Source organism: Aythya marila, assembly GCF_965140915.1.
Source record: "Aythya marila genome assembly, chromosome: 2".
NCBI classification, from domain to species: Eukaryota; Metazoa; Chordata; class Aves; order Anseriformes; family Anatidae; genus Aythya; species Aythya marila.
Window position 1 is genome coordinate 107,822,264 of NC_139043.1, and position 26,354 is coordinate 107,848,617.

The window sequence follows — 26,354 nt, forward strand, 5'->3', positions numbered from 1 at the left end:
TTTCTGCTGTGATTAACCTCCTCCTCTTGTTTTTCATTATGGAGGATCTTCCTTTCATCTGTGTAGCCTCTGAAAGAAGTAACTGTAGTTATCATCCATCATTGTCACAGTAATCTGTAAGCCATCTGTGTTTGTGTACTTTTTTTTTCCCCACAAAAGTCTGAATAGTTGAGTGCATGAGGGAGGCTAATAAGATTCCTGGCCCTTATATTTTTGATGTTATTTTTAAACTTTTTCTGATCCTGGCTGATACCCAATTTCTATTCATCAATATTTATTGGGTTATGTTTAAAGGATAGTCCTTTAAATTACTCCAGAGGATTTTAAGAGTGGTTTGTTAGCACACATTTTTAAATTAATAGCAAGGCAAACCTCTTGTCACATGAGGCATTGCAGGTGAGAGTTATAAAATATGTAGAAATACTCTTTCTGCTGCAGTTGCAACACAAAATGCAAGTCAAGTCTCCTATACCTTGTCTCCTATACCTCAAAAATGAGGAGTGTAGGAAGAATCCAAGAAACAAGAATTCAGTTCACAAGCAGCCGTGGAATTGCTCAAAGAGGCAATTTTATCTTAATCCACAAATTTATCTGGAACGTTGCTGGAAGCATAGAGTTGTTGATTCCTGTTATTATTAATACAATGGCTTCATTTTCCATATTGGCAAGCTGTGACTTCAGTATCATTTAGGAAGTAGGGGTAGTTGTTTTTAAATTGAGAGAGGAGTGAGATGTTTATGTATACGTATATACCTTGTATATTTATTTGCATTTGTCAGCTGGCTTTGTTTTGCTGTTCTTCACATGGCTTTATTTCTGTTCATTCTCCTGTAGTCCCAACCAAGCAGCTTTTCATCTCTCCGTAAGTGAGTTGCTTAGAAACATACCTCCCTTAAACAGAAATGCATTTTACATTTTTTTATTTATCATATAAGCCTCTAAGGATGACAGTCGTGAATTTAAAATGATCTTCTCTAGAAACAAAAAGTTACATGTGAAAAGTTTTAATAAGTACCTACAATCGATAGACTCTTACCATTCAGTCAGGATTTGTCTGTTTTCTGATTTTTCTCTGTAAGAAGCTGTTGCTGTTGTTTTTACACCTCATACCTCTAACATTTCAGTTATTTTTCTAATCTGATTTCTCCTTATATTGCTTTCATTCTTCTCAGCTTCTTGAAACTGAAAAAGATTTCCGTTCATTTAATTTGAAATGCTGCATTTCTTAAAATTTTTAGCTAGAGCTTATGGATTTGTCCAGTCCCTCATTGTTGTAACCCAGTGACAAAGCTGCATGCCCTGGCTTTCCTCATTTGCCCTGCGAGGGCATGTTTCCTTGCCAAAAGCATTTCTCAGTTTTGAGACTTAAAATGACCTTTAGGGGGTGTGTTCCCTCCTACCTCAAACACCTGCAGCTGTGGCATGGTTCTGGCTGGTTTAACTGTCAGATCAGTATTAATTTCTGTCCTGGTATTTACTGCTGATGTAGGTGCTATTTCACAAACATTCTTCTTTTTCTTAGCACACCTGGTCTCCTTATTACGTCTGCAAACTTACCTCCCTGGTTTGGGTGGCTGGCCTTTTGTGCTGATGGGAATAACTCAGCTATCCCAATAGGCAGCTGCTCCTTCAGCACTGTTTTACTCTCCAAGGTCAGAGATGATGGCCCTTTTTACACCATCTGCTGACACTGCTGTAATACACTTTTTTTATTCCTGAAGTTTTTATGATGATGAAATGGCTGGGTTTTCATTGATATAATTAGATAGTAAGTCAAAGCCAGCTGTTACATCTTCTGTATTTCCCATTGGCTGAGAAGATCATGATCTTCATGTAATCCAGTCACATACTGCTGAAAAGCAGAGAGTTTTTCAGCGAAGTCAGTAAGTAGATGGTAAAAGAATGAAGATTGATGTAGGCAGAAACTGTCATTACCCACTGAGTTGACTTTTCATGTTAATGATTTTCTGCTTAACTGGGGTTCCTGTCTCTTCTCTAAATATACATAAATTCCACAAAATCTACAGCTTGTTTTTCTGTTTCTTTACTCAGAAGAGAATCATCTTCTGGGTTCACTGAATGATTTCTACATCCAGTTAATGTATGGAAAGCTTATATTTTGTTTTCATCTTTGAATTAAATTTTTTCATCTTGAATTAAATGACTTGGGCAGAAGAAAGCATGTTTTCACGTTCTCCATTTTTGATAAAACTGGTATCTGGTTTGCTGTAAGTAGAATTCTAGTTGCTCAATCAGCTTTCATGGTTCTGAAGTACAAATAAGAAGTTTCCTGTCATAAAACTCCTGTGTGTTTTTCTTTAGTGTTGGTTATGTTGTGTTTTATTTTTAAGGCCTATATTATGTTGATGTTACTTTTGTTGGTAGTGCTGTCCACAAAGTTGTCAAAGGAACTCTTTGTAAATACAGTATATATGAGTTTTACTGCCTTCATCTCTGTCAGTGCCTCATCTTTCTGTGCATTTTGAGTCCTCTCCAATTTTTTGGTGAAGGCACACGTGTTAAAAATGAACACATTACTTTGCTTTTCTGTAATAGATCACACCCTTTTCCTCCGTAGTAATTTAGCATTGACTCCACCATGTTGCTGGAAGGAAGATGAGTGTAAAGCTGATGCTGGACATCAAGCTACAGCTTAGTTTTGCACCCAAGTATATCATTATACTCCAGAAATAACCTGCGTGGTGCAGGCTGGCTAGTAAGAGAGAGCAGATTTGGAGGGTTTTACGTCACTCTGTAAAAATCAAGGTATCCCAACCTGCTTCCTGAGAATTTCTGCTGCAAGATATTCAGTAAAAGGCTAATTACTATGTTATTTCTGCAGTTAGCTTTTAGCCATCCTTGCGTCGTGCGCGAGCGTCACCTGGCTGCAAGGAGAAGTATGTAGGGCCCTCCTGCACTCTGTGCTCGATGCTGTGAAGAAAGAAAACCAACTCTAGTGCCTGTGATTGTCGCCTGGCCCAGGAGGCTGTGTCCAGGGGATGGGACCGAGTGCTTCCAGGCCCGTTATGGGTCTGTGGGTGTCCCTCAGCTCGCCATCTGGGGCCCTCAGCGCAGCCCTTTTGTCCCCGGCCGACTCGAAGCCAGGGCCTGCCCACCGGGTGGCAGCAGGCTGTTGTACACGGCTGTTCCCTGCCCAGCTGACTCCTCCTTTCTCCTATTTTGCAGAACAGCTATATCTCATTATTTCAATCCGGCAGTTTCTGCTGGTTTTTCAGAAAGTGATGGTGCCTTCTTTGTAGGTCTCGGTCACCGGGGGAAGCCTGGTGTCATCAGTGCCTCTCTCAGTGGCTTGGAAGTCTCAAAGAGTTTATTTTAATCCTTTTGCAGGAGTACAGTCTGTCAATAAATCCTAGATATGGAAAAAATATTTATTAAAAAAACAGTTGCTTAGTTTGGGTTGATCAGATCCCAGCTGCCTGTCATCTTTATTTCTTCCCCCATTCCCTTAGAATATTCTGCCACATGTACAGACAGCTCCCAATCTCCTTCCCAGCTCATCATGCACACAAAATGCCCTTTGTTTAGTGAGGATTGTTCCCCGTAAGGAGCAATGCCAGATGGTAGCCCTTTGGCTTAAAGGGTTACGCAGAGAAAGAACTAGAGGAAGGGAGAATCACAGGAGCCTCCCCTGGCTTCCTGAATAGGAGCTGGTTATCACACTTGAAACTTCTGTGCCTCACGTAGTATAAAATGATCTTTCTGCAGGCATATGCTTTTGAACTTCTGTCTTTAAATGATCACGTTTAGTTCAGCTTAATTTAAACCTGCATCTTTGTATTCTGTATGTTTTTCGTAGGAAACTGTTCAGTTTTTAGAATTCAGGTGCTAGGTTTTATTCTCTGAATTTTTAATATATGTATATATATGTGAGAAAAATGTTTGGGAAGAGGGGACAGCACTGGTGAGCCTGAAATAATACTGTACAGGAAAGGCTGTGGCCTCAAGCACTGTCTGTAGTTACTTCTTTCTTCTTTGCTTGTATTCATATGCTTTTTTTAAACAACAACTATATAGAACAATGCCAAGGAGATGTGTTATTTTACTACCTTTTTGGGTTAAAAAATTGTTAACTTTTATAGCCTTTTGTATTGGTAAGTGTTAGTCAAATCTTGAGAATATCAGGGCTGACAGCTTCGAAACTATTTGAGCTTATTTGCATCAGTGACTTTCATGGAAGATATAATTTTCATATAATTATAATTTTCATTTTTGCTTAATTGCATAATTTTCATTTTTGCTTAATTGAGTGTATTTAAATTCTAGTTTCACCGATTTATGTTAACTGGAGATGTGTTCAGCAAGGACTAATGTTGCCTTAATCTCTTTCCCTAGTCTGACCTGAAATGTGTCCAAGATGCAAAAGGAGGCTCTTTCTACAGGGACCATTGTCCTGTGTTAGGTGAGTTGAAGACAGTGTAAATTTGTTTTGATCCATCTTAATTATACATGTGGGTTTCTTTTCAAATGTAATCTAAAATGACTGTCCTTCCTGGTGAACTGTAAATGGTAGCATTTCTGTGCATTAATAACGAACTGTAACTCCTTCCTCAATATTATTTGGTATCAGTGTGCCAGACTGATGGCAAGGGAGCTGTTAAATGTTGAACGAGTAATAAATAGTCACATGTTGTGCGGTGTATTTCTAAGGAGCTAAATATCAATGCATTCTTCTAGGAGTTTTTGGTATTCAGAAATGTTTAACAAGTAGCATATACTCGGCCATAAACAAACCTATTTGAACACATAATTTAGCATATTATTTTGTGCTAATACTAGTATATGCTGTGAAATCTTCGTTGTGGTTTCCCGTATCTGCTATTGCACTGACACATTCCTCTTGTGTCTTAGCTGGGCTACAAATAGGTGCGGAGTAAATAATAAAAATAATTGCCCAATATTCTGTTTTTTTGAAATACAGTCAAGTTGGAATAAAGCTTATGAATTCCTAGGCACAAATGTCTCTGTTATCTAACACAGAATGTTAGGGATTGGAAGAGACCTTGAAAAGAGACCTTGAAAGATCATCATGTCCAATCCTCCAGCTGGAGCAGGAACACCTAGATCAGGTCACACAGGAATGTGTCCAGGCGGGTTTTGAATGTCTCCAGAGAAGGAGACTCCACATCCCCCCAGTAGCCTGTTGCAGTGCTCTGCCACCCTCACTGTGAAGAAATTTCTTCTCATATTTAAGCAGAACCTCCCATGTTCCAGCTTGCACCCATTGCCCCTTGTTTTAATGTGTATTTCCTTTGTGAAACATCTGGTCATAAAATGGGATACTACAGAAAATTCTGCTTTTTGACAGCAATAGTAAAAAGGTGAAAACAGTAAAGGTTTGACTTTATTTATTTATATTAATAAAAAAAAATGTTGTCCACAAGGCTATGTACTGTTATGTAGAGGAATTGTTTGGAAGTAAAAATGCAAGTTATTCTGATCTTTGTATCTTGCTTGTGTACTTGAAGTGAGTTTTGTCACTTGAGTCTGACATGAGTGCGAATGTAAAAGTGGGAATAGGTTCTTTGTTACACACAAGTAAACCTAGGTCCTCGTGCATACCCTGCATTTATTTCAGTTCATGTTTTAAAAGTACAGGTCTATGCTTTCTACATGTAGCTTGCTTTTGGGTAATACTGTGTTTGAGTGCATCAGTGTTAATCACTGAAGTTAGTAGGAGACTGTTTAAATTCTTTCTCTTCTACGTTATCAAGTTGCTCTTAATGGATGACAACGAACTTAGTTCATCATTCTAACCACGTTATGCTCCATCTTCTCAGTCTCACTCTTTGATAGAACATCTGTCCCTTTCATTTGCATTCTAAACATAGTTCACAGATAAGTTCATGCTGTGAATTTAAATCTATGCTTGCACTAAAAGCTAGAAAGTTATTTTTGAAGCTTTGTGTTATTTAGAGTAGAGTACTAATAACAGTTCAGCAGGGGCCTAATTAAAATAGTAGTCAGGACAAAATACTGAGGCTAATTTTGTTCAGTACCTCCTCAGTGACCTTTATGATGAGGCAAATCCAGTCCCAGAAAATCTGCAGGTGACACCAAATTGGCTGAACAGTGTAGTGGAAAGTAGAGCTTTATTCAGAAAAATCTTGAGAAAGTGAAGAATTTGGTGAGTGGAGACCTCACGGACTTCAACCAGAAGTGGTTGGAATGGTTAAAATAACACTATGTACCAGGACAGACGTGGAATTGTGCATTCCTAAGTGAGGAGCCTTGCTGAGGAAGACACGGGTGTTGCAGTGAATACCAACTATGGTGGCAGTATGCCATTATTGAAAACAAAGCAAACTGGATAGTGGGTTGGCTATATGACAGTCACTCAGATTGGAAAAGATCTTTAAGATCATCTAGGCCAACCTATAACCTATTATTGACACGTCCACCACTAAACCATGCTACTAAGTGCTACATCTATGCATTTCTTGAAGACCTCCAGGGATGGTAACTCAACCACTTCCCTGGGCGGCCTATTCCAATGCCTAACAACCCTTTCAATAAAGAATTTTCTCCTAATACCCAACCTAAACCTCCTGGGGCAACTTGAGGCCATTTCTTCTCAATGGTGAAGAGGCTGTGTCCAGTTTGTGTTGACACTTTCACCCTCCACACTTTCAGTTCAAAAAAGTTTTTTTTTTTTTTTTTTTTAGAAACTCTAGAGGTTCTGTCTGATGTTGGTTTGCCAAAGTGGTTAAGGGACTGTGAGGACATGATTTACAAGGAGAAATAGCTGGGCTTGTTCAGTCTGGCAAGGAAGAGGTGAAGATGTAATCTACCATCTACTGCTAATTGAAGGGTGACTGAAAATGCTCATACTATTGTAGAATGGCTTGAGTTGGAAGGGACCTTGAAGATCATGTAGTTACAAGCTCCCGTGCCGTGGAGGGGGAATGCCACCCTCTAGACCATGTTGCCCAGGGCCTCATCTAACCTGACATTGAACAATTCCAGGGATGGGGCATCCACAGCCACTCTGTGCAACCTGTTCCAGTGCCTCACCACCTCTGAGAGAAGAATTTCCTCCTAACACCTAAAATGAATCTTCCCTCTTGTAGTTTAAAACCATTCCCCATTATCCTGCCATTTGCCTGAGCATAAAGTTGTTCTCTGTCTCTTTTAAAAGCCTCCTTTAAGTAGTGAAAAGTTGCAGTAAGGTCTCCCTGGAGCCTTCTCCTCTTCAGGCTGAACATCCCCAGCTCTCTCAGCCTTTCTTCATAGGAGAGGTGCTCCAGCCCTCTGTTCAACTTCACTTTCAGAACCGAGATAGACAAAGCCGTAGCTGACCTCAAATGGTCGTTGATAGCTCAGCTTTGTGTGGAATATCAGACCAGATAACCTTCAGACACCCCTTTCTCCAGTTAACACTTCTATAAATTTTGCTCTTTCTTCCCTGTCTAATCATGGCTGTCTCTGGAGCGTTTGTCTTCAGATGATCAGTTTTCTCTCTAGTGAGTTTTTTATTGGTAGCTTTTCTGTAGAAATATTTTTTGACTTTGTCTGTGCAGGATTGGCTGTTCCCAAGTTGTAAGTGTTTTGTTGCAAAGGTAAAGGGTGCGGGCTCAAAATAGCGTTCTGTCTATAGGTCCTTTAAACAAAGACCAGGATGGAGAGAAATCACTCTGACAATGTGGGTGGTCATAGAAGTCAACGTCCATTGAACATGAGCATCCACTCATGGCCGTGTTTCCTCTCTCAGCAGTTTCTTCTAAAGCAGCATTGTAGTCTCTTCTTGACCATTAAGTCCTCTGCAGACTTTGCTGCAACATCTGGTGTGGATTTTGGTCTCTGGAATTGGTCTCCCTCCAAAGAATGTCATTGTCTCTCTGCATCAAACTAAGCATTTCTGCTCACTACAATGTGAGGACCCCTCCTCCATTATTGCCTCTTGCTTGGAAAAACACTTTTTTTCCCTTTAAGGCAGCAGTGTTATTAAAGGCTCACCCTCTCCTTTGCCACTGACGTTGCTGTTGAACTCCATCTACATGAGTTCTGCAGTTGTCACTGCAGTTATCCAGTGGACAGTACCAAATACCATCCTCTTGTTCTGTCAGCGAGCAGATCTACAAGTTCATTCTCAGCAGTTAACACAGCTTGATGTACATGGATGTATGCTGCTTTCTCCCAACTTTTGACTTTTCACTATGAAGTGTCTCTTGAAATCAGGCATTGTCTGGAGAAGGTTTTTGCACAAAAATTCGCAGTATTTTTCTTTTTTGCCAATGTTTTCTCCGCATTCAGGAACTGACCCAATTAAAAAACAAAACAAAACAAAACAAAAAACAAACCATTTTCTGTGGGCATTCTGCTTATCTTTCAGCCTCTGAGGGGGTACACAGCACTTTGTATATGATGCCTCAAAACTATCAGAGCTAATTTTGATGTCTAGCACCATAGCTGTTACCATCCCTGTTAGAGGTCATACTGGAGCCTGTCACAAGTATTTATCATTTACTGCTTTCTCTTTTTGCCATGTAAACTCAATGAGAAATAGATAATTCCATACCCAGGGACTCAGGGTTCTTTTTAACCTGTTCACCTCCCTTTCAGCTCTTGGCCACTCCAGTTTCATAGATACGGAGAGGTTTTGTGGGTATCAGTTCTGTGTCGGAAATGAATTTGTGTTGTTTAGATTGCTTGGAAAATTAATGTGGTCATGCGAACATTTTCTTCTCTTTCCATTTCAGGTGAGCAAAACGGTAACAGAAATCCTGGTGGGCTGCAGATTGGTGACCTTGTAAACATTGACCTTGATTTGGAAATTGTACAGTCTTTGCAGCATGGTCATGGAGGATGGACTGATGGCATGTTTGAAACCTTAACAACAACTGGAACAGTTTGTGGCATTGATGAGGATCATGACATTGTAGTACAATATCCAAGTGGCAACAGGTTTGTTATGTAGCCTTCTGTCACTGATCTCACAGACTGCCTTTGCCTTCTGCACTTGTGATCACTTGCTGCCAGAAACATTCTGTTCTCCTTTTCTGTATATTAAGATTTCCCTGAGAATTTTTATATTGCTTTTGCAATGTGTTAACGAAGACTTTGATAGTGCAGCTCTCAGATCTTTAAAGATTTAAAGCTTTAGGGAGAAAAGTTTGCTCCCTCTCATACTTAGTGATAGTTTGAGTCCAAAATAATAAAGCTGTGGAGTATCTTATTTCTAAGACAGTGTTTTATACAGTATTTTATTTTTTAAAATTACAACGTATCCCATGGCTTTAAGGGGGAATGGTAATGGTAGTGTGTTGTGGGGTTTCAGGAAAAGGGGTTAAGATGTGAGCTTCTTAAATTGAGGATCTCATCTAATCATAGACCCTTCAAGCTTGGAAAAGACCTCCAAGATCATCTAGTCCAACCATCCCACTACTACCACTATCTACCCCCTAAATCATGTCCATGAGTACCACATCCAAACATTCCTTAAACACTGCCAGGGACGGTGACTCCACCACCTCCCTGGGCAACCTGTTCCAATGCCTGACTGCTCTTTCTGAGGAGAAATTTGTCCTAACTTACAACATAAACCTCCCCTGGCACAACTTGAGGTCATTCCCTCTAGTCCTATCACTAGTTATCTGCAAGAAGAGGTTGACCCCCAGCTCCCCACACCTTCCTTTCAGGTGGCTGATAGAGAGCAGTGAGGTCTCCCCTGAGCCGCCTCTTCTCCAGACCAAACACCCCCAGCTCCCTCAACTGCTCCTCACTGGACGTGTTCTCCAGACCCCTCACCAGCTCCGTAGCCCTTCTCTGGACACACTCCAGGGCCTCGATGTCCTTCTTGCAGTGAGGGGCCCAAAACTGAACACAGTACTAGAGGTGCGGCCTCACCAGAGCTGAGTACAGGGGGACGATCACCTCCCTGTCCCTGCTGGCCACACTAGTCCTGATAGAAGCCAGGATGCTGTTGGCCATCTCAGCCACCTGGGCACACTGCTGGCTCATGGTCAGGCAAGCATCAACCAACACCCTCAAGCCCTTTTCCTCTTCACAGATTTCCAGCCCCTGTGCCCCAGGCCTGTATTGCTGAATGGGGTTGTTGTGACCAAAGTGCAGGACCCGGCACTCAGACATGTTGAACTTCATCCTATTGGCCTCTACCCACTGACCCATCCTGTCCAGGTCTCTCTGCCCAGCCTTCCTACCTTCTGGCAGATCAACATTTCCCCTCAGCTTGGTGTCGCCTGCAAACTTGCTGAGGGTGCACTCAATTCCCTCATCCAAATCATCAATGGATGGTCCCCAACACCGACCCCTGAGGAATACCACTCATGCCAGCTAGGTTCAACTCCATTCACCACTACTCTCTGGCCCGGCCATCCAGCCAGTTTTTAACCCAGCACAGAGTGTACCTGTCCGAGCCATGGGCTGCCAGCTTCTCCAGGAGAATACTGAGGGAGACCATGTCAAAGGCTTTGCTGAGATCTTGGTAGACTAATCAACAGTCATTCCCTTGTCCACCAGGTGGGTCACCTGGTCATAGAAGGAGATGAGGTTGGCCAGGCATGACTTGCCTTTCACGAACCCATGCTGGGGTGGATCCGATCTGGCCCTATAGGATTGTGACAGTGGAGGTGGAGTGGCAGGTCTCTTACTGTTTCCACCTGACTCTCGGGGGGATGACTCTATTCCCTGTTCCAGACTTCCAGGTCAGGAGGCTGAGTACCTGAGGATAAGTGGTATGACTATTAAAGACTTAAAAAAAAAAAAAAAAAAAAAAAAAAAAAAGCATTGAGAATCACAGCCTTTTCCTTATCCATAGTAGTCATGTTCTCTACTGCATCCAGTAAAGGATGGAGGTCCTCCTTGGCCCTTCTCTTACTGTTAATGTATTTGTAAAAAAACCTTTTTGTTCTTTTAGCACAGTGGCCTGGTTGAGCTCATGCCTTTCTGATTTCTTCCCTGCATAAGCTAGCAACTTTCTAGTCCTCTCCCTTCTTCCACTAGACATAAACTCTTTTTTTTTTTCTTCAGAGCAATTTTATGCTTGATGCACCCTAGAGTATGGTTGGCCCTGCTGGCTGCCAGGGCTCACTGCTGGCTCACATTCATCTTGTCATCAACCAAACCTCCCCAGATCCATTTCTGCAGGGCTGCTCTCCAGCCTCTCATCCCCTAGTTTGTACCTAGAGCCAGGGTTGCCCTGTCCCAGGTGCAGAATCCAGCACTTGCTCTGGTTGAACTTTGTGCAGTGCTGATTGCTCAGCAGTTTAATCTGTCAACATCAACATCACCTTATACATTCCAGTGTTCCCTCTGGATATTGTTTGTTTGTTTTGTATTACTTCGTAATGTTAAGCTATTTTCCTAGCTAATGCGAGCTGAAGGGGTGCAGGTACCATTATTTCTGAATGTCTGCAGAGCCAGTCAGGGGAGGTAATCTGTTCTGTGGTTTCTTTCCTAACTTTGTCCTTTATAGAGATCATCTGATGCTTCTCAGTGAGATCAGACAGTTGAGTGCAAGTCAACCCCAGACCAAATGATATAAAGGACACACCACCGTATTAGATACTATAATAAAATGCAGCGTAAAAACAGCTGAGTGTCTGTAAACCAATAAAACTTACAGTACAAACAGGGATAGCTTGGTTAAAAATGGAGGTGCATCTAGGCCACGCATTTGATGGAGAACATTTTTAAAACTGACTGTTGCATCTTCTTACTTGGGAAGAGGCAAAGTCATGCATTCTTTCTTTGTTGTTCTCTTACAGTACAATCCTTTGTGAGATGATTTGAATCTTTCCAAACAGACTGACTTGCCTTCTTCTCGCCCTGAAAAAATAAATGAGTTGTATAGCTACTTTCAGGACTATTACGTTGTTGTGAGCTTGCTTCTCGTTTCCCTGGGAGGATATTTCTTCAGAAGCGTACATCTCTGAGGGTTACTTGGCAGTATTAAACTAAAGAGCCATAGATGTGTATAGGCAAAAAAAAATGGTTAGCAGGATATATGATGTGATATCAAATTGTAGAGAGCTTTAGGTATACAAGGAGATTATTTTAAGCATTCTTTCACTTCCTAAGTTTATAGACTCTGCTTTAAATGATTCATTGTCTAGGTGGACGTTTAATCCAGCTGTTCTCACCAAAGCCAATGTTGTCCGAAGTGGAGATGCCGCTCAAGGTGCAGAAGGAGGCACCTCTCAATTTCAAGTGGGTGACCTTGTTCAAGTCTGCTATGACTTGGAGCGAATCAAGCTTCTTCAAAGAGGTCATGGAGAGTGGGCTGAAGCAATGCTTCCTGTAAGTACTTGTATGTTTGGACTATTAGGATCGTACAACTCATACAATTTTTCTGATTGTGATTATTAAAGTACCTGGAGGTTATGGGAGTCAGTTGTGACTTTGTTCTAAGTCGGAGAAAGTACATTTCACTAAGCAGGGTAATACTTGCTCAGCTATTGTAAGCTGCCTAGCCTGATGAAACTTAGTTAAAGGGATTAGTGACTGTACTATTATACAACAGACTTCATAAGATCTGTGTTTCATTATAACTTTCATATTTCTCAACATTTTATTTTTAGTATTATTTACATTTGATGTTTTCTTCAATGCAGACTTTGGGTAAAGTTGGTCGCGTCCAGCAGATCTATTCAGATAGTGACTTAAAGGTGGAGGTCTGTGGGACATCGTGGACGTATAATCCAGCAGCTGTCTCAAAGGTGGCATCAGCAGGATCCGCTATAAGTAACGCATCTGGAGGTAAGTTTGAAGAATAACCTGTAATGTCTGTATGATGAGTAGTGGTGTTAATCACAAAATTGTTAAGTACTGGTATATCATTTGTATATATGAGTTAATATATGTATATATGAGTTAATATTTGTATATCTGAGTTAATAAAACTCAGACTCAGGGTTCAGCTAATCCAATGTTAACTTCCCAGAGAGACACAAGAATAAGCTTGCAGTGGGTATGGAGATGTTACTCGATCTTCTCTTGATAAGATGCAAAAACTCCAAATTTGTGTTTCTGTTTGGCTACAGTACAAGTATAGTGCAAGCTTGGAGGGCTTTAAAACGGCGCAGCTCTAAGGGCTTTAAAATTGAAGTGATTAGAAGGGATGTTAGATTGGAATAGGCTCTGAGGCGTGAAGAGTGTGCCACTGGGTGTAGCAAGCAGTTCCTTGTTTAAAAGGTGTTGGGGGATAACAAGCATAAGGGAGGAATTTGTTGCAAGCAGCTACTCAGGATAATATTCTTTCCTTAAATGTGTTGTCTTAAACTTAATTAGACAATCTTTAACTAATTGCAGTGGAAGATTATTTTTTTTTTTAGTCTAACATAAAGTTAAGCTAGAAGACTAAAAAAGCCTGGTGTGTAACATGTATTTTTACACCCCCCCTGCCCTTTTTTATTTCATAGTAGACAAACTATTTGTGGTTAAATCAACTTTGTTATGAAATATGTGATGTGATGGCCTCTACTATGTAAAGGATATTGGGGTGCAGTGTTTCCTCGAAACTGAATAGTAAATTAAAGCTGCCATTTTATGTTGGTTTGTGTATTACTATGTACATGTCGTTAGGAACAAATTTGACACGTTTTTCTGTTCTTGTGTGACTAAAATTGTAATCTTAACTGTGCTTTGTTTAATAATTGCAGAGAGATTGTCCCAGCTATTGAAGAAACTATTTGAAACCCAAGAATCTGGAGATCTCAATGAAGAATTGGTTAAAGCTGCTGCCAACGGAGATGTTGCTAAAGTGGAAGATCTGCTAAAGAGACCAGATGTGGATGTGAGTGTTCAGTTCTGGAGGGGGCTTGTTCTGGGCACCTGTAATACTGAAAGAAGTTGTCCTAGATAACCCTTGCCAGACAGTACTGTGTCTGTTTAGAGGTAATACAACTGGTTCTAGTGTCTCTGCTATTTGTTGTCCTACGAAACGTGCTGGGGAACATATAAAAATGCTTAGTACCTTTTTTCACTGGTCAAGTTTTGTGTTACGTTGTCTGCTGTGAATTAAAATACCTTTAGGCATGTGTTTTCCAGAGTCAGGGCAGAGAGACAAATGCTTGCAATTAGCAAACGGTCTTGAACTTCTTTTGTTTTGAGATAAAGGGAAGGAGGATTGATTTGGGTGGGTTTTGTGTGTGTTGGTTTTGTTTTATTTTTTTCTTTTTCTAATTCATGAAATAGACCACCTAATGCGCTTTCTCAGGTACTTTTTACCAAATTGTCTAATCACATAACAGTGAAAAATCTAAAAGAAAATGTTTAAGAATTATAGGACTTCCTTCAGGGAACATGTTTTGAAATCATGAGATGTTTTTCTCACTACAACAAAGATTAAACTCCAGTAATTCTGAGGGGTAATCTGTAGCTCAAGATTGTACAAAGCATGGTATTTTGTTCAGATTGACTGCTGTTCTTGACACAAATTAGAAAATGATAATGAGAGGGAGAGAGAGTTGTCATCATTCTGAGAACAGAGAACTGGCATCATTCTGAGACCTGTTCTCAAAATCTTGCCTTTACAGTAGCCCAAAGGTGTTTTTTTTTTTTTTTTTTTTAATCCATTTGTCATTAAGGTCTTGATGTTTGAAGTAAATCCCTTTGGTGAGTCTTTCCTTCAATCCAGATAATTCTATAAAAATGATAAGGAGATCTTCTCCTAGGAGATCCTAACGTATGTCAGAAATACAGCTGTCTAAAAATAGTTCTGATAGCTTTATGTGCTGTGATATGCTGTTGCTTTAAGTTTTCTAAGACACTTGCATGTATACTGTGTCTCACAGGTGTGCATGTGTGTATCTTGCAGATGATCTCAAAGTATTAATATGCTTCCAGGTAAATGGACAATGTGCTGGACACACAGCTATGCAAGCAGCTAGTCAGAATGGCCACGTTGACATTTTGAAGTTGCTTCTGAAACAGAATGTGGACGTAGAAGCAGAGGTAAGTTAAATATTATTAAAATACGCTCTTTTTGTCCCTTTAAGTTTTAAACTTTGCTGTGTACAGAAATACAAAGTGTGCCTGGTGACAGGCAAACTGCTTTTCTTGTTGGTAGCTAACTATTGAAAAAATTGCAGTGTAATTGGGCGTGTAGGGAAATAAGGTTTTAAAACGGTATATAGCCAGGGTGCAAGGAAATGAATAGGACTATATTTTATACAAATTGCCTTTCTTGGACAGGGTCTTACAAAGTGTCATGTGTTTAGTACAAGATGTGTAGCTTTGTATTTAAAAGCTGCCATTCAGTGTGTGCATTTCTGTTGTTTTTTTTGGGGGGGGGCGTGAATGGGATGTGGGAGAGATGTGAGATTACTTTTCAGTTTCCTAGTGGCTATGACTTCTACAGCGCACAGGACTCTGACCTTCAGGATATTGATTCTGTGTCTCACTGATACCTTGTGTACACCTGTCCCTTTTCTTCCTCTTTGTTAGCTATTGGGAAATTAATTGCATTTTTTGCTGCCTATGATCAGTATTTGTAAGGCACCAAAATCTTTTAGGAAAAAATGTTTCCCAGTTACTAGAACTGATTCCTTATTATATCACTATCTGCCTTTCTTAAGTAGGCAAAATGGATCTTAGATTGTTCTAATTTTCACCTGAGGGTTAAATTTTGGCTTCATGGGGAGACAACATCACTTTCATTTAAGTAGTAGTTCACTTAATCTTTTCTTGATAGTTTGCACTATCTGTAATGGCTCTATTAATGCTCTGTTAATTCTTCGGAATTACACAGAACTTATTTTGGCTTTCTTGCATTAGATGAACAGTAAGTTGCAACTGCATTTATTTTAAGAAAGTAGCAGCCTATTTGATAGCATTATATCTTCTGATAAATGTTTTTTTTAATAATTTTTATTTTTTTTATTTTCTCCATTGGGGAAAAATACGGGAAACATAACTAAGTACATACAGCCTTCTGTAATGTTTTTATCTAGATGTAGTTATTGCGGAGATGGTTTTTAAAACAATTTGATCTTGAATTTGCTCTAAGTAATGGGGAATTGCATACATTATTTCTTTTTTTTTCCTGTTTGGATCCTTTTTCTGCTTCCCTGCCTTGCACTGTTCACTGTGTGGGTCAGATAATTCTTTTAAATGTCACAGTGAGTGGAAACCCTCTTTTCTTACCATAATTACATTCTCAAACTAGCCTTCTGCTGACAGTATTACAAAGGTTGAATACCCAGTTCTTTAACACCTTTAATTATGTGAAATATAACCTGCATATAGAACTGTGTAAAGCTAGTATGGGGTTCTAGTGGATGAAGCACCTTCTTAATTTCCTTTATTTCATTTCAGTAGTAGAGTGCAATAGGCCAGCATGCTGCTTGTGGCATTCAGAGGAGGATACTGTCAGGTGCTGCATCTCCAACGTCAGATACTTACCCTGTTCCTTATATACAGTGTTCACTTAAAAGAAAGTTTGAGGAGAGAGTAATACAACTGCCAACTCTCAGTTTAAAATGGAAGGATTTCTTGTTTATTTTTTATTTTTATTTTTTAGAATGATTGTTCCTGGGAGAATTTTCTACCAGCAGATTGTAATATTTGTATTTTTAATTGATTTTTACCTCTTTTATACTTAGACGTAATACATTGGTGGTGTAGCCTTTGTTCATTTTGTGGAGCACAAGAAGGATCCGTCAAATTTGTCTTTCTCAGAATATAAATTAAAGCTTAATAGAGTGCTCAGAAACTAACAGTGGGCCCAGTCATTGTTTGGGTAACAGAAAAACACCTTTCTATGCTTGGGCTCTTAGCATTATATTAACATATATTTTAGGCCTTAGAAGATGCCGCAGAGCCACTCCATTAAGCACAGAGCAAAACTTTGGGCTGTTTACTTCACTGTCTGTGGCATGGAAGCAATGGATAAAAATCCTTGCTTTGCCTTCTTTGCAAAGCGTATTTATTCATGGTGACATTTTCTGGGGATGTCCTGATACTGCTAGATAGAATGTGTATATTTTTATACAGAGATTCTTCATTCTCTATTGTTTGTATTTTGATCAATTTTTTAATTATTTCAGTATTTGAAAAGCATTGAGGTTATTTAACTTTCTTTCTTTGAAGAAATTGCGAATGTGTAATGGTTCAGTGTAAATTTATCATCTTGTTGAAATGAAATGTGGAACACACTGGATCAAAATAATGTTTCTGCTTTAGGACAAAGATGGAGACAGAGCTGTCCATCACGCAGCCTTTGGTGATGAGGGTGCCGTGATCGAGGTTTTGCATCGAGGCAGTGCAGATTTGAACGCTCGCAACAAACGGAGGCAGACTCCACTTCATATTGCGGTCAACAAAGGTCATCTACAAGTGGTGAAGACTCTGCTGGACTTTGGCTGCCATCCTAGTCTCCAGGTAATGTAAATGTTGACATGGATTCACTTCTTGGGTATTTAATTTTGATTCGCTGTGTGTGGATGCTATGTATGGGTGATAGAAAAATTATAGAAAATAGGATTGAAAGGAACAGATCTCGTGAAGCTATCTGTCCCAGCATCTCCCCTAACATGATGAACTGCAATAAAAATAATCCTATATTTATGTATTTTCTTGACACCTAGATATAAGCACCTGACTTACTCAAACCAGTTTGTGTTAACTGGTATTTTCACAGCCTGTAGTTATCTGTAATTGTTAACTTTTTCTCCTGTTTAATTCCTCCTTTATTGAATCTGCAGCTGTTTGCTCCTTCTGCAAGCCACAGCTTTGCATTTTTTTAGCTGGTGATGCTGTGGAATGTTTCATTAAAAAAACAAAACAAAACTTTCTTTAAGAATTGACCTATCATTGTTAAAACTGTTGGGCCAAATTCCCTTTTAAATTCAGGCTTTTATCTAAAAAGCTGTGATGCATAGGGCCTCCAGTACCAGAATTTCACAGGGAATGAGTTTTATCCATAATTAATGTGGTGGAAGCTGCGGCATATGAGTGCAGCCTCCTGTTGAGAAGGTAGAGGAGAAAACAGCTGTCAAATAAGCAGGCATCCACGTTCTGCAGGAGCTGAACACAGCCGCCTTGTGAATGCAGTGCATTAGTAGAAGAAATCAGAAAGATAGAGTTTGAAGAGGTTTGCAACAGAAAGAAAAAGCTGTATTGCCCCGGGAAAATCAAGATATGTTGTAATGACACGTTAATTCTCTTGTTTTGCCATAATGTCAAAAAGGATTTTTGAAACTGTATATCCACGTAACAAAAGATGAGCAAATGTTCTTAAAATTAGCAAATATAGTGATTGTCCATCTGCTTTCACCAGGCTTTGCAGGCACTTGCTTGATCTGGCTGAGGGATGAGCGGTGTCAGCTATCCAGCCCCTGTTTAGTATTTGTTGAACATCAGATCAATAAGGAGTCTGTTGGGTTGAGTCCTGTAAAGGGTGGCTGTGTCTATCACATAATGATGGATGAGGTACGGATAGCCAATGTGGGTATCTCGAGTTTGAATTATAGAGGTGTGTTTGGTCTGAAAAGCTCAGTAGAATGGTGCTGTGAAACTCCACCTGGAAAATACAGTTGTCACTGAAAATACTGAACTTTCAGATCCTGCCTGTATTCAAAGGAACTCTCATGTGCAGCTGTGAGCTGGTGATTGATTTTGGTGGATCAGAGCACAGGAGGGGCAGACTGAAGCATGACTGGAATTTAACCGGCCAGCTCTCTACTATTTAACCCAATTCACTGCGTAAACAAAAATGTATATTAGCCTACAAACAGTAAATTCAGGAAATAGGATCAATTGAAGTGAATAAAAGCTGCGTGGTTTAATTTTGGCAAACTGGTTGACACTGGTTCAAGTGTTTCTATTATTTGGCACTTTTTGTTTGGCAGCTGGTGATTCTCACTGTAAAGTTGGTAAAGATTTGCTTTCATACTGCAGTGTATTGCTAAAATGTTCAGTTCCTGTGTTTATCAGTTACCAGCTGAGTCAGTGTCAGTGACAAAAGCCTTCCTGACTTATATGGCATTAGAATTTTACTGGAAGCATAAATCTGGAGAGTTTGCCTATAGAAGCAAATAAGCATAAATGGATGTGTTCCCTCACTGTTAGTCATGGGGCATTCCTTTTCAGTTCTACCATTCGAGTCCTTGAATAAATAATGCACAAATTACTTCTAGGAATAAAAAGCATTTTCCCTTATTTGGGATATTAGAAAAATACAATGACAAGCTAAAAATATGAGTTCTTTGCCATCAATTATGCAGTGAAATACTTTCACATACCTTGTGTAATGTAATCTGGTATTTGCCATAACAAGTTTAAAAGCTTAATATTGCTCGTGACATTGGCTTTTGCTTCGTGGAAAATGATGTGCTTCAGTTAAAACAGCAGACGTGCCTAAGTTTCTTACTTGGACTACGTTTTGGTTTCTGTTCTGCTTATGCTTTTATTTCGTAGTGTCTTTTTTGGTATCGCCATTTCTGTGGTTAATTGCTAGTTTGATCTTGGCCATCATCCCTCAAAATTCCCAGCCTTCCCCCGCCTGCCTAGTCTCCTCTGTTGGGTTAGTCTTTGTTGCTGTTACTCAGAAATTGTAACTTGGGCATCAGTTCAATCGGGATGTGAGGCACGGGGAAGCTGATGCCTACACCGGTGTCCTCAGTTCTGTCAGATGGACGGCATGCTCGAACTCTGGAGCACTGGGAGCTGGGTAACCACAGAAGACTGGGATTACTGGGATTACCTACTCAAGGGTTTGCAAAACCGGAGCAGGATCAGAAGCATCTTGCTCTGAACTTGGCAATACAGCTCCACTTTTAGGCGTGAAGAGCTGTTGTGTGTTTCTGTAGTCGGTTTTCCTAGTGATATCTAAATGTCTCTTCTCTTTAACGTGGATGCATGCAAAAACTGATCCGAGTTGTTTCTGGCTTCAGGATTCTGAAGGCGACACTCCCCTTCACGATGCGATAAGTAAGAAGCGGGATGACATCCTGGCCGTGCTGCTAGAGGCTGGAGCAGACGTTACCATCACCAACAACAACGGGTTTAATGCTCTGCACCACGCCGCGCTGCGAGGAAACCCCAGGTAAAGATCTGGTTTTAAAGATTATTTTGTCATCGCTCGTGAAAGGAAGGCAAGTGCATGGGAGTGTAGAATCATGGTGTTCTTTCAGCAGGTCCTGAAGCCTGCATATAGTTGTATTTCTTAGATGTTGATGTTGCTTAGGTAGGAATTCTTTCTAATAGTTGAATAGCCATGATTAGAATGAAACTGATTGTCTTAGGTCTTGAAAAGGCGTTTAGATGTAGAGCTTAGTGATACGGTTTAGTGGAGGACTGGTTAGTGTTAGGTCAGAGGTTGGACTTGGTGATCTTGGAGGTCTCTTCCAACCTAGATGATTCTGTGATTATGCGTGCTCATCCGCTCAGTTTAGCGCTGTGAAGTGTCTCCAGATGTGTGGGAAACTGCACGTGGTGGCTGTAGAATTTTGCAAATAAGAGTTTGGACAAGTGAAAAGCTCTTAAGTAGGATCTTAAGAAAGCATTTGTAAAAATGTTCTTCTCAAATACTGGAATTGGGAAAGGGATTTGAGTTTTTAGAAATACCTGAGTAATTTTTAAAGACACCGTGTGGTTATAAAGTCATCTTAGGGTTCTTGTATTAAATTGCATTTGACAGTATAAGACACATTTAATTTTGTTTCATTGAAAGCACCTACAGAAGGAATTTCTTATTTCAGGTTTTATATAGCTTCTCATTCTAAAAAAGTTAGTTTCAAGGCATAATTAGTTTTGTGCTAGCTGCATGCTGTACCTCTACATTGAATCTTCAGTTAAGGTAGTTTTCAAAAATGATTACGTAAACTTTGTGGAAAAATTGCTGTCACATTGTGGATAAATATTTTTTTTCAAGGCTGTCATTCTGAAAAGAGTTCAGTAATATGTTGTTGTATGGTGGAGAATTGGGTGTGCTTTGCATGAAGAAAGGTGTATGTTTACTTGTTTAACTTCACTGTATTCTGCTGTTTTGCCTTTGAGTGAAGATGGAGAAATAGGAGGTGTTTATCTTAGATGGGAATGAAATCTGGGTTAGTCTCTTAGTATGTAACTGTCAAGACTGATGGCTAAAAAATAAATGCAAGTATTTATGTGTGTATAGGAATGGAATCGCACTTCAAGTTAAAAGCAGTGGTTGGAGTTTTTGATTGGAACAATAAATGTATTTACAGTTTCCTCTAGGGTCTGTAAAAGGTCTATAAGAGATCATTTAAAGGATGTGGTTAAGGGAGCATGGGTTTGGTGTTCAGAAGGTGGTTCTTTCAAGTCTGAACTGATAACTTCCTTGTTTAATGTGAATTCTCCATATTTATGTAACAGCCTTAACCAGGAGTGCTGGTTGCTGTCTCCAGTTACCTAGATGGAGTATTCTTTAGTTTTCTGTTTTGTGTTGCCTTCCCTAGGCTCCTGTAACAGTTGGCTTGTGTGAAAGTACCAATACGAGATGCAGGGAAAGCGTATAAAAAAGCATTTCTTTAGAGGGATGCTGCAAATTTTTCTGTGGGTGAATGTTTTAGAGGCTGCGGGCTTTCTCTTTGATGAAAGGATCGAAATTGTGGTTTGAATCAGTTCAGTTGGACAGCTGGCAGAATGTGAGGCATGGCACAGTTTTTCCCCAAATCCTCTCTCCTTTACAAAAGTTTATACTGGAACAATAAGAAAATGGTTCCAGTATTAGTGCTTTGAACCCTGTGTAGGTAACTCCCATACGTGGGTTTTCACTAGCATCTGGACAGGTTAAACAGTTAGGTATCTACTTTTTTGGTTGCAGCTGTATCTGAGCACTTCTGAAACAGGTAAAACAGAATTTTATCCCCATTGTGGAAGGTGTTGTTTCTTTTGTTCACAGAATTAGATGTTTTACACATCAGCCTGGGAAGAAATGAATGGAAATAAAAATGAAAGAAACAGATTGTGGAAAATTTTCACTGTCTTGTGCTTCCCCCCCCTCCCCCAAATCATTACTTGATTCCTTTTATTTACAAGTTAAGCTCCGTTTCCTTTCAGACTTTAATGATGGCCATTTATCTCATTATGTTGATTATGTAGTTCTCCCACTGGCCTCTTTCTGAATGAAAACAAACACGTTTTTTATATTTGCCACCTTGTCTTTCTGGTCTGATACAGAATGATAGATGCTGCCAATCTGTTAAATGCACTAGGCACGGAATGTTTAAAGCGCTGTTAAAAATAACACTCTGAAGTTTAGTTTGTAACTGGCATGGGTCACAAGCAGAACATATTATATTCTGCTTGAAATCTTAATTAGGGACCTGTCTTCCCTAAACTAAGCTTTCTTACTCCACCTACGCTGGAGTTTCTTTGTGGCTTCAGGCTGTGGTGCCTTATATGGAATGCACTGCACTAAATTCCCCTTAAGGTCAAATATATAAATATATAAATAATTGTTATTCGTATGAAAATTAAACATATATTCATGCATTTATATGTGCATATGCATTATATACATTCACAAAAACAACATACTTAATGTGTATGTAAGCATTGATAAAGTCCACATTCATATTCCTGGTTATTGATAATAAAGTGTGTGTGTGAGTGCTTGAACTCACACACACACTGAAGTGAAATAAATTGCTACAGATTTTTTTACAGTCGATATCACGTAGCTATTTGGGACCAATTCCATCTTCGGAGCAAAACCTATTTTAGTTCTTGAGCTCTGAACTGTGCTGACAGTAGGGAGATAAGCCTCCAAGCAGGAGAAAAAAAAATCAAAACAGACAAACTGTTGAGGAGAGCACTTGAAAATTTCTCATTTTGCAGGTGAAAATACTTACATTCTATTTTTTAACATTTGAATAGCAGACAAATATTAAGAGAAAAATAGCATTCTTTTTTTTCAAAATGCCTTTTTTTTTTTTTTTTTTTTTTCTCAGCAGTTAATCCACAATAGTTTTGTAGTGTTTTCCAACACTAAATGTATAGTGTGTTTTGGAGAACCCCCTATTCTAAGTGGAGTATTTCTCCTTTCAATGATTTGCTGCTGTCCATACCTTTTGAATTGGTACAGAAACTTCTTTTTTTGTGGTGATGTATGATGATGAAAGTATAATTCAGGTTATGCTCTAGGTAGATCTGAACTTGTTCATGGAGATAGAGATAAAAACAGATTTGAACTGACATAGAGGGAAGTTAAAATTTTATTTCATACATAATTTTTAACCGAATCAGTCATATTAAAAGTGCATTTATTTTGGACCTTTTTCAAAGTACTGCGAACCTCAAAGCTTGTCAGACTGCCTCTTCAGTGTTAATGAGATTTTTCAGACAGAAAAGAGGAGAGGAAAATCTGAGAATGATGTACAGATTGGGTATATTTCCCATGTTTTCAACTTCAGGATATGTTTGATCTATTCACATACCTGTGACTGCAGAATTTTCATCTGAAGACACGACTGTGAAGCGTGGGCATATTTTCTATCCGTTGCCCCAGTTAGCTGTAGATTTGCATTGTATCTTGTGAAGAGAGCTTTATTCACACTGCACTTAGCATCTGAAATAGTGGCTGCTTTTTGAGCTGACCCCAGTTTGCACATATGTGCCACTAGTTCTTCAGACCATGTTGCGTTTTGCTACATTTTAGGTCAAAAAAATTAAAATATTGGGGTAAGATGCAGACTTACAGTGCTGTTCAGTAGCAAGGAGTATGTGTATCACATTTAAGTTCATAAACTTTAATAAGCAAATAGGAGGTGGTGTTTCAAAATGGAATTGCATTTTTCCCTATGGCTGTTGAATTACTTCTCATAGATCTATCCTTGGTTTTAGACTTGCAGATGGTTTGAACTGGTTGGCAGTGGGATTTTTTTGACTGCAGTGATCTGTGAGAGACAGGATGTGTCAGCTGTTGTAAGAGTGTCTCAGGGCTTCTGTGCACTATAGCCATGGAAGTCCTCAAAGAAACAAGTTCTGAGGTAATCGAAGAGCTGTTAAATTCTTTTCTAAAACAGTAAAAGTGATCTTTGATTTCATAGTTGCTCTTCAGAAAGTAAGTGAAGTTTAGTTGAAGCTGAATGTTTTTAAAAAAAAAAAAAAAAAGGAAAGCATACTCTTAAAACCTCTTACTGAAGCATTATGTCAGAAATGCTTTGAAAGAAAACTTTTGTTCAGATTGGTTTAGAGAAGGAATATAATCTCCATGGGCAGACCTATAATTAGATAGCACATTAGCCTGTAGCTGTTGAGGTCAGTGACAAATTTGTTATCTTTAAATAGTAAATAACGTGCCCAGCATGTACAAGATGACAAATACAGCTCCTACCCTGAGGAGTTTCTTCCCTTGTATGATTTAAAAAACAAACAAAAAAACACAACTCCAGAAAGTAGTAGGCCTGCTGTATACTACAAATACTGCCCATATTTTCATATTTTTTTTTGGTCAGTTCTGTTAAAATGGCAACAGACTTGAGAAAAAAATACAGGAGACAATAAATCATTGGAAAATCTGTTTATTTTGCTGTTTGCCTATCTTCGTAAAAGTTATGAGATCAATTTTCACTGAATATGGACAGGATATTAAAGACCAGTAGCTGTTTATTTATAGACACCACCTTGAAATCGTGGAATACAGAACTTACTATGCTTTTTGTTACCTTCTGTCTTCAAAGTACCAGGAATAATCGAACTCCTCTGCAGAGAGGGCTGCATAATTGCTCTGAAGAGGCTTAGTGTCCAGGTTTAAAAACACGAAAAGTCCTGTAGTGATCAATGCATAGCTACAGCTGGTTGAAGGGGACCAAATCCATTGAAGAGGTGATTTGGTTCCATTTTACCAGCTTTAGCAAAGCATTGGAGTGCAGGAAAGTTAAAATTCAACACAACATTTCTAAGGCCCTTTCTCTAGACAGACTGCTTACGAAGAACATGGGGCTTTCTCCTGCGTTATGTTTTGTTTCTAGCCACTGCAAATTTGAATTCTGTGATTAATTTGGAGAGGGCAACATGGTAAGCTATGTACCAGCAAGGACTGTACGGTACATGACTGTGTTTATTTCTCGAGGCTCTTTTGGAGGAGTCTCAAGTCAAATTACACTTGCAGTTTAAGCTGTTTTCCATCTCCAGTGACTAAACTCTAGAGCACTGACCAGAAGCAGCGTGCTTACAGGCTCTGCTCCTGTAGGCTTCCTTTGCCTCTCGATGTTAAACTGTACTGGAGAGGAGGTTTTGTTTTCCCACCTCCCTACCCCCTTTGGTTTTCTGGCAGGTTACCTTTTGCAGCTGCTCCAGGGCTGTGGCTGGTTAGCACAAGTGTAAATGTCAAGTGCTTTCAATTCCACCACTATATCTCTGGTTAGTATTAACTTTTTAGGAATGATTATATAATATAGCAGGGCAGATTTTTTTTTTTAACTGTTGATCGAATACGTAAGCATGTTTAATGCCAGCAAAACGCAGTTTTTAAAAGAATTATCTGGCACTGCGTCTGATTTTTGCCCAGCTAAGGCTCCTGCATACATTTGTGCATGCTTACATAGCTTTTTTTTTTTTTCTTTTTACGTTGTGTGCCGAGTTCTTTATGAGCTTTGACTGCAGTGGGAAATAGGAGGCAACATGAGTTCAAGCTATTCCCTAATGACTATATCAAGTATAGTCTGCATCTGCGTGTTGCAGAGCCCGATACTGGTGAGAAGATTTATGTAAATGTATTCCCCACACCATGGATCCTAATAGAAGCATAGCAGGTGTGGTGCTTGGACTTAAGCATTAAAGACGGCTATAAAATGAGTTTCTATTTTTACCAGTTATACAGGAACTGTTTTACAGATACAGCTGCTCAAGTGCACTTTTGGATGGCAATACAGTTGCATGTACTGGCCATATCGGGACAAAAAACGGCCCTGGAAAAAAAGCCGTGTAGCATTTGATAATGTCAGCATCTGTTATCCCTGTCAGTCACACAGTTGAAATGTTTGAGTTACAACTGTGTCAGCAGATGCCCAAAGTTCAGCGTGTGCTCGGTTAAAATTGAACAGCTGATCTAAGTGATGGATGTGACATTTCAGAGTGACTGGGTATGTATTCTTAGAGACATGCTAACGTGGACCAGCAGGAAGCAATGTGGATGTGTAATTTTAACTTCTGTAGCGCTGGGAACTGTCATTTTGTTTCGGAATCGCATTGCAATGGTACACAAAGCAGCAGCGAAAGAACACAACATGACGACTTGTTACCAAAAACTTGTCAAAATAAATTGAAGCTGTTAAAAAGTTGGATTGCATAGCGGAGGCCAAATCAATTGGTGGCGAGGACAGGAACTCCTCAGCAAAATGCGTAAATGCTTAGCAGTTAACCTCTCTGTAAAGCTGCTGGTAATAGCAAATTGCTTCTAGGAGCCT

At 39.5% G+C, this 26,354-nt stretch overlaps 1 protein-coding gene across 3 annotated transcripts in view; it reads left to right on the plus strand.

The window, feature by feature from the left end:
* The window catches only part of MIB1 (MIB E3 ubiquitin protein ligase 1), a 75,683-nt gene that overhangs the window by 16,567 nt on the left and 32,762 nt on the right, over positions 1 to 26,354 (plus strand). For all 3 annotated transcript variants that reach the window (XM_082753349.1, XM_082753350.1, XM_082753351.1), the window contains exons 5-12: positions 4,354 to 4,420; positions 8,718 to 8,922; positions 12,093 to 12,276; positions 12,591 to 12,735; positions 13,638 to 13,771; positions 14,824 to 14,931; positions 17,161 to 17,358; positions 19,872 to 20,023. In XM_082753349.1, the coding sequence (XP_082609475.1) occupies positions 4,354 to 4,420; positions 8,718 to 8,922; positions 12,093 to 12,276; positions 12,591 to 12,735; positions 13,638 to 13,771; positions 14,824 to 14,931; positions 17,161 to 17,358; positions 19,872 to 20,023 (1,193 nt within the window). The remainder of the gene's footprint in view (positions 1 to 4,353; positions 4,421 to 8,717; positions 8,923 to 12,092; positions 12,277 to 12,590; positions 12,736 to 13,637; positions 13,772 to 14,823; positions 14,932 to 17,160; positions 17,359 to 19,871; positions 20,024 to 26,354) is intronic.